General features: G+C 43.6%; 1 protein-coding gene across 28 annotated transcripts in view; it reads left to right on the forward strand.

Annotated features, from left to right (window-relative positions):
• The window catches only part of C2CD5 (C2 calcium dependent domain containing 5), a 153,134-nt gene extending 144,855 nt beyond the window's left edge, over window positions 1-8,279 (forward strand). For 20 of the 28 annotated variants that reach the window (XM_053251505.1, XM_053251503.1, XM_053251507.1 and 17 more), the window contains 4 exons: window positions 1,532-1,633; window positions 2,561-2,751; window positions 5,697-5,843; window positions 6,871-8,279. In XM_053251505.1, the coding sequence (XP_053107480.1) occupies window positions 1,532-1,633; window positions 2,561-2,751; window positions 5,697-5,843; window positions 6,871-6,999 (569 nt within the window). In that variant the 3' untranslated portion in view covers window positions 7,000-8,279. The remainder of the gene's footprint in view (window positions 1-1,531; window positions 1,634-2,560; window positions 2,752-5,696; window positions 5,844-6,870) is intronic. The other 8 variants (XM_053251511.1, XM_053251512.1, XM_053251525.1 and 5 more) reach the window with 2 other exon arrangements.
• Window positions 8,280-8,819: the final 540 nt, after the last annotated feature.

The raw sequence follows: 8,819 nt of genomic DNA on the forward strand, positions 1-8,819 counted from the left end.
GTAAGGGTATCTGTATCTTGGAAAATACGAGGTTCAGCATCAAACCAGGGGCTAGTATAGAGAGTGCTTAACCTGTAGCGTCTGCTTTTTGGGAGGATTTTCAGGGGAAATCCTAGGATTTTAAGCTCAATCCCCGAAGAACTGGAACTACTACTTGAACCTATAATGTGGTGAGCTAACCTAGTAACTCATAAACTTGACAGTGCAAGGATGTATCTGGTGCAGAGCTTCAACTCAAGCCTTAGCGCTGTTTTCCTACTGGTTGGCTCTTGCCATCTCAGTGGACAAAGGCACTAGAGTGGGAGTCCAGAGATGGACCGCTACACAATAAGTGAAGGATCCTTAAAGCAATCTAGGAGTTTCTTCATTAGTGCAGCCCTGTGGCAATTATTTTGGGTTTTGTTTTTAGAAATGGAGATTTTCACTGTATGTGGACAGAGCTGAATGACTCTGCTCCATTTACCAAACTTCATTGACCCTTCAGTTACTCTTGCACCCACCATTGTTTGCACCTGGTGTCGAGAGATCCGGTTTCCCAGATATTTCATGTTCTCACCCTAGTGGTTTTTTGTCAGTTCAACACAGATCATCCCGCGTTCTGTTCATTAATTAAACGTATAGCAAGTTGAACTCATGTGGAACACTCAAGACAATGGTCTGGTCTGGTTGGCAGACCCACACAGGTTGGCAGACCCCTACAGTGCCTCCCGTGGGAGTGTGTGAAGTCACTAGCAGGCTCTCACCTAACAGGGATTGTGTGAGTGCTGATTTTACAAAGCAGCACCTCCCATCTAGGACCTGTATACTCTGCTCTCATGATCCATACAATTGTGGAGGCTCACCTTTGGAGCATTACCATCGTGCCTGTCACAGCATGCATAGGTCCCACACCAATTCATGCAATTAGTGTTTCCAAAGAAGCCTCACAGGTGGCCCTGCATGATTGGCATGAGGACTGTTGGGTGTCTGAAATGAGGCAGTGCCTGATAACTCTGAACATGTGGCAGGGCGAGGGTATTCCCATAACATCTTGTCACTTTGGTATTGTTTTGCTGCAGAAGGTTCCAGTTGTATTGGCTTGAACAAGCCTCTGCATTTCTTCCAGCCCCATACCGATCCCAAATGATGTGATTTGCAGAAATATTGGCCAGAATTCACAGAGTTGCCAGAGTTGGCCAAGGGTTTTTCTGTAACTGCTGCCAGTCCCCCTATTGTTGCAAAGGATTGCAAGGGTAGTCCTATGATGGGAGGTGCTGCTGGATTAAAACACAGACACCCTTTTCCAATGACAGGTTTCCAGGCCTGTATACTACTAAGTTTGCGCCCCCCGCCGGCCTCCATGCAGTGTTCATCCAAGCAGATGGAACACTGTGTTGGGTTTGAGTTCCAGTTCTCTTTGAAAGCCATGGGGAAGTCATTTACTCTTGGATGGAGATAATTGGTTCATCGAAAGGAGCACTGCTATGGGCAAAGGGCATCAATCCATATTTTTCCTTTGTTTTTTCTTTTGTTTTTCTGTCTGTGTTTCCAGCAACGTCAGTTGATTACAGTTCCTTTGCAGACAGATGCAACAGCTGGATAGAATTCATTAAACTGAAAGCTCAGACCATAAGGCGCGGATCAATTAAGACAAGTAGGCGGCCATTTCTACCACATTCTGATCATTGGAGGCATAGTTCTGATCTCTCAGTGGCAAAGGGTGGAGCTTCCTACCCAGTAGTGGCGTTACAAAATCAGTGTCCGAGTGTGAAAGCTGCAGACACAACAGCGTCTGTTTTTTAAAAATATTAATGCCAGGCTGATTTTGGAGCACATTGAGCTGTGCTTCAGAAGAAAATGGCCAATAAATATATAGGTGACAAATAGGCTTGTGAATTATACAACAGAAATGTATACATACACAGTGTGACAGAAAGCGTATGTATGCATCAGTGAAATTATTTGTAATTTGCAGGGATTGCCTGCGTGACATTTGTGGCAGTAATCACCGAATTAGAGAATCAAGAGTTTTTAATTTTTTTGTTTAAGTAGTTCAGCGGCAGCAGGTATGAATATTTTGCTTCAGTTCTCAAGATGAAGATTTATCTGGAAGCTGACAACAATGAAGAATTTATCCAAAATTTGAAAAATTATGGACTGGAGAAACATGTCAACTTTCACACTCTTTCCTGTAAATTTTTGTAGTTCCCTCTAGCAGAAATTTATATCAAATTGTGACACCGTTCCCTACCACTCTCCTTCCCTGCCCCGTCTCTTATGTCTTCACTTTATAACTTGATCATTGTATGTGCAGCTGCTGGCCTCAATGTTTTCTTTTGCAGGAATGCTACTCTTCTTCCAAAATAAATCCCATACAAGCTTTTTGTCTCTTGTTTGCATGTGCTGCATGAATATCTCCTTTCTCTGGCTGAGCATCACAGGCAGATGAATGTTGTCACCAAGCTATGTGGAAACCATGTGGAAAGGCTACTCTTTTGGAGTTAACCAACATTTCCCCATTTACCAAATAGTTATTCTCTTGTTCTCTCTCTCTTCTTTTTCTTTCTTCTGCCATTTGTAGCCATTTCTCTTGACAAGCCAAGTCCACTGACTGAAGGACAATCACGTAATCGTTCTGGTCCATCCGGCATTAATTCTACTGTGCCAGTTGTTAAGATGACACCTCTTTCTTTTATTCCTGGGGCAAAAATAACCAAATACCTTGGAATCATCAACATGTTTTTTATACGAGAAACTACTTCTTTACGAGAGGTGAGCTTTGTATTTGGGTTTGTGTTTCTCTTGTTAATAACAGCTGTTCCTCAGTTTGGAGTCTACTGTATAAAGTAGGGAAATTCAGAATGAACAAGAGAAATCAGAGATTTAGGTTTGACTTGAAGAGACCATTCTTGGCTGCTGGCATCAAGGACATCTCTATGGGTTATCCCCTTCACGTGCTCCTAGGCAGGACTATGTGAATTAGCTAGAACAAAACAGAAGCCTAGTAGAGCCTGCGGGGGATAGTCCTGCCCCAGTTCTTTCTGTCCTGCGTAGCTCTAGGCAGCTCCAAAATCATATCCTCAGATTACTGATTGTTTTGTTGACCTTTTCCCTCTTTACCTCATTTTCTCTCTCTCTCTCTCATTGTTATAGTACTGAAATTGTTTTTTAAAAAACAAAACAAAACCCTCCTCTTTTTTTCTTCAGTCTCTCCGACTAACTTTAACTCCTGTCCCTCCCTTCTTCTGCTATGGAGCGCGCAAGAGGGCACAGGATGATACTGGTGTCGAAGGGGAAAGGGTAGAACGGCTTCCCAAAGGCTACCAGAGCCCCTGCATCCCCACCTCCATAAGCGTTGGTACCAGCCGCTCAAACGCTGCCCGGTCTGACTGCTGACAAAGCCACAGCATGTTTCCTGCCTTTGGGCTGCAAAGCACGCAGTAGAGTGGCCCGGCGCACCTCCAAAAGTCTTTGTAGGACAGAAAGAACTGGGGTGGGGCTATCCCCCTCTGGCTCTGTTAGGCTTCTGTCCCCCCCACCCCAACCCCAGCTAATTAACATAGTCCTGCCTAGGAGCATGTGAGGGGGATAACCCACAGAGATGTCCTTGACTCCAGCAGCCAGAAGGAGCCTTCACGGTAATTGAACCAATGCTCCATTCTAAGCTTCCATAGTTCCTTATGCCCTTATTGTGGGTGTGATCAAATGCATGAAGTTTTGTGTTTTTATTTTTTTAAAAAAACACAAGGGAAGGCTCCTTTGGTCTTTCAGCATGCTTATGTAGCTGGTGCAGACATAACAGTTTGAATTACTTAACCACAGTTAACCCTCCTGTGCTTTTGGAGTCAATGACTCCAGAATGGTGAAAGGTTCCACACCAGAAGGAAGGGTCGTGGAGAGAAAGGTCTGCTGCTCAACCATCCTGTATTTATAAAAGGCATTTAACTAATCAAGTATTGGGGTCCACCATAGCCCAACAGTACTCATTCTCATTTTTTATTTCATCTCAGAATCTCTTAGAGGTATGAATTAAAAAAATGAATAAGCAGTTAACCACTTATCTTTACCGATGCATCAACACAGAATAGCTGTTGCATTGTTAAATAAGTGTTCTCCCTGACTTTCCCCCATTGGCTGTCACCACCATTTGAAGTGTTTACATCAGTATCAGTGTTAGCTGCAGTTAAGGCTAACCTGAGTTGCCTTTTAACCAGGATTTGGAAACAATTTAAAGCTTCCTTTGAGCTGCCTTCCTGTATCATAGCAACTCATGGCACATACAGAGTGCAATTTGAATGCTGCTTTATTTTCTCTGCCGTAGTCAGCTTTTCACAAACCTTTGGGAAATTCCCCTTCTTTACTTTTTGTTCTTTCTTACACCACATATGCAGTACAAGGGATGAGGCCTTACAGGTTGATCAATCTTTTTTAGTGTTTTGCTGTTCTGTCCATCGTAGTAGGAGAGACGTAAATAAAGAAAGGTTTCTGGTTACTTAATTTTGGCATATTATCACCCCAATGGGATCTCTTGATATTTATTTTTAAAACATATACTACTTTTCCATAAGCAATGCACAAAGCATCGTACAGTTTTTTTAAAAAACCCCAAACCCTGCAACAATACAAAACAGAAGGGTATTCAAAACCAGAGCCCAATCTTCACCACTTCCACAGTCATGTAAAAAAATACACATATTTGCAAAAAGCCAGTAAACACAGCTGTTGGAAAATAAAATGCCAAAGGACTGGTGAAATAGATGCTGCTTGAAGCTAAATTCCCCAAAGGAAGAGGATTTCTCCCTTTTGGCGCCACTACTGAGAAGGCTGAGTTACTTGCCAAACAGGCCTCCTATTAATGAGGAATCTTCAAGAAGGCCGCCCGATATACCCTTAACAAGGAGACTTGTATGGGAGAAGGCATTTACTAAAGGGCACTCTTCTTGTCCTATATAGGTCCTAAAGATCTGTGTTGCCTACGTGTCCTATATATATATGCTCTTGTAACATAGGAAGCTGCTGTCTGCTGAGTCTGACCATTAGTCCATCTAGCTCAGTATTGTCTACTCTAATGGGCAGCATCTCTCCAGGGTTTCCGGCATGAACTTTCCTCAGCTCTGCCTGAAGAAGCCTGGGACCTTCTGCATTCTAAGCTGATGCTCTACCGCTGAGCTATGGTTTGATTCCCAAAGTACTGAGCTGAGTAAAAGAAAGATCAGTTAACTGCATATTAGAAATAAGTGTGGGTCATTCCAAGAGTGTCAGTAAATCCCCAACTGGCAAAGCTTAGGTTGAGGGTAAACTTCTCTGGCATCTTCTTTTTCAGCAGATCTAATAAATTTTAATCCTGTTTTTGAAACTCCCTAGCTAGCAAGGCTGCAGTACAATTTTTTCAGCTAATGTTTTGGAGACTATGCCATGGCATCTTATGTTCTAACTGTTCAGTTGTGACTTTGAACACTCCTGGTGGCTTTTAATTTCTTGCATCGCCAATAAATCAGGCTTTGTTTAGAGACTGAATTAGTAGTGCTTAAAGTACGTATAACTCTCTGTACAGTGTTTAAAGGACTCTTTGTATGAGGAATGAGTCCATTATTTTGAAGCAACGGTACTTAGTTTCTGCTTGCATGGAATGATTATGAAATGAGGGAGCAATAAATAAGATGTTGCTGTTTCTTTTCTGGGGCAATTCCAGTAAATCACCTGTATGTGTGTTTTAGGAGGGTGGCGTGAGTGGCTTCCTGCACACGTTCATCGCTGAAGTGTTTGCAATGGTGAGGGCTCATGTAGCAGCACTCGGGGGAAACGCTGTGGTCTCATACATCATGAAGCAGTGTGTGTTTATGGAGAACCCAAACAAAAATCAGGTAATGGTGTTTGAAATAACCTCATCTCTGCACATCAGCATTTGGGTATGGAAAAGCCTACTGCCAAACTTCTCTCAGCATCCAGATAATGTTCTCCTAGCTAATGTCTCCCAACAGGCAAGAATTGTGCTAAGAACAGCATTACTCAGTCCAAACCTACAGGGTCACCAGCGTAGATGGCACTTCATAGTTTCACAAACAAAAGACACGGGTCCCTGCCCCCAAGCAGCTTACAGTACAAAGATGGAGATAAAAGCATATCAGACAATGGTGAAGTAATCCATTGCAGGAATGTCAGACCCTGGTGGGTCAGAGTGCCATATTTCTCCCACCCAGCCAATGTCTAGGGTCTGCATCTATAATACTTCAAAAATGGAAAAATTAGATATTGTTCCTGCAGCCCTCAAAGGTTCTAGTCTTAAACATATCTAACATGCAGAAGCGAACAAAGACTAATGATGCACAGACCCATCTGCAGGCCCTAGAGACCCTAAGAGCAAACATCCCTAAGCACAGAAAGTAATCCTAGCCCTGAAGAAGGTTTGATCATTTGTGGAATGCGGTGCAGGATAGGGATGTGTACGAACCAAGGTTTGGGCCTTCGGTTCAGGGCCAAACCAGTTCAGTGCCATGGGGAGTGGGGAGCAAGATATTTAACAAGCTTCCTGCTGTAACAGCGCTCCCCCCAGAACCCATGTGCAGCGCTGGCATGCACATGGCCACTTTGTGTTGTCAGAAGCCTCCAGGTGATTGTAGTGGCTATTAGTACTGACAGCAGCTGTTGCCATCTGTGGAGCGCTCCTTCCCAGGCTTCTTGCGGCCCCAGGAGTTGTACTGCTGCTGCTTCTGCTACTCACCCACCCTCTGCTAGCACCAAGCTTAATCTAGCAGCAGAGGGAGAACAACTCATGATGCGCAGTGACTTCTCTGCACGGCTTAACTTCTAAAGCAATGGTGAGAATGAATATCTGTCAGTTTTAGAATTTACCAGTGGTATAACTCGTGTGCCCTTTCTCTGTCTTTGCAGGCACAGTGCCTGATAAATGTAAGTGGAGATGCGGTAATCTTTGTACGTGAATCTGATGTAGAAACAGCACCAGTCCAGCTCTCCAATGCTGGTTCACAACCCATGGGTTCAAGAGATATTGCAACATGAAGAAATGGGCTCCAATCAGACACAGAGATATCTCTTCAAAGCATCAGGCAGCGTGGCTTTGATTAGTTTCTTCCCAGTCAGCAAAGACCAGCTACATTTTGAGGCAACCAGTAACTATTACCCATCAAACTTCGGAAGATCCAGGGAGCCTTTTAACAAGCCTCTGTGCACATGAAAGAGCATCTGCCAAAAGGAAGAACTTAATCAGCAGGTGCTTCTCAAAACTGAAGCCATCAGGATCTTGCCCTGAGTTTCATAGGGCCAAGACAAAATCTAGCTTGGAAACACTCTCAGACACAGACATTGCAACTTCTCGGTTGTGGGGAGGGCTTTAGAACACAACTGGGATAATCTAAATATCTCCTGCCAAATATGCAACATTCACAGTAAACTTAGCTTTTGGGATCCTTGAGAATAAAAGGCACCATGAGCTTGAACAATCTAGGTTTAGCTGCATGTCCAAATATGTTTTCCATGTTTGTGGACCATTGTATATTTTTCTATCATACTTTTATTTAATTTTAAATTGCTGAACATGATTGTGGTAAAAACTCATGCGGTTCAGATACTATTAACATTTGATGTTCTGGGAACAAAAGTGAGAGAAGAAAACCTGCTGTCAAAGACAATAACACCCCAGCTGTGTATGAGGATAAAATCAGGATTTTGTATTTGGCAGATTACAAATACCAGAATACTGGAGAAACAGCCTTATTGTAGAGGGGCCACCATCCATAAGTGACTGCAAGTCTAGTATCTGCAAAGATGAAAGTTACTGTGGTAAATAGAAAAAAGTCATTTCCATTCACCAGGAAGGATTTGATAAAAAAGATTAGAATGTGGATTTGAGATTTTGGTGGTAATGGGTGCAGTCTTAGATTGCCATATATGTGGGTTCGGGATAAGCACACAAGCAGAAGCATTGTGCAAGGTTCTACTGCAGGCATCACTTCATGGAACAGACAAACCCCTTTTCCATTTAAAGCTGTCTTGTCTGATTGGGTGGTGATCAGCTACAGGAAATGTTTCAAAATACCTCCTGAGGCATGTGTGCTTAAATCCCACTCTCACAAACATAGCTATATAGGAGTACAGCCAAAGTGTTTTCATGGCATCTATATGGAACTTGAAGAAAACAGGTAAACTTGAATGTAAATAGGTGACTTTTTGCTGGATCTAGGTACATAAGTGATGTGTGTCCAGTTCAGATATTCATTGTAAATGAGCATGAAGAAAATAACATTCCTGTTTGGATAACAAAGCATCTTTATTTAAAAAGAGAGAGTGTGTGTGTTCGTGCTTTGTAGTTTGAGAGGTGGGAAATTAAGCATGCAAAAGCTTTTGATTGGGATTATTTTTTGTTTTTCCTTTCATTTTTTGATCTTTGAATCCTGGCAATGCTCAAGAGTCTTCTGACCTAATTTGAGAAATGCAAAACACTAATATCTTAAAGTAGGGGTGTGCACGAACCGGTCTGGAGGCCATGCTGGGGGCCTCTGGACCAGTCCGGTTCTGAGCCGGTCCGGCGGTTCAGCATGGAGGGGGGATGTAGCTTTAAAGGCTCTTCCCCCTCCGGCGCTGTGATTTTTGATGAAGATTTTGGGGCGGCAGCATTCCTCGCTGCCGCCCCTGCCCCCGTTGTTAGCCTGCAAGTGGCAAAGTAACGATGACGCATGCGCCCGGAGTGCGTGCACGGCGGGTGCGCACGCGCGGCGGAACGGGCGTTTTACTTCGCCACTTGCAGGTTAACGACGGGGGCAGGGGCGGCAGCGAGGAACGCTGCTGCCCCAAAATCTTCATCAAAAATCACAGCGCCGGAG

Source organism: Hemicordylus capensis, chromosome 5 (assembly GCF_027244095.1).
Source record: "Hemicordylus capensis ecotype Gifberg chromosome 5, rHemCap1.1.pri, whole genome shotgun sequence".
Lineage (NCBI taxonomy): Eukaryota > Metazoa > Chordata > Lepidosauria > Squamata > Cordylidae > Hemicordylus > Hemicordylus capensis.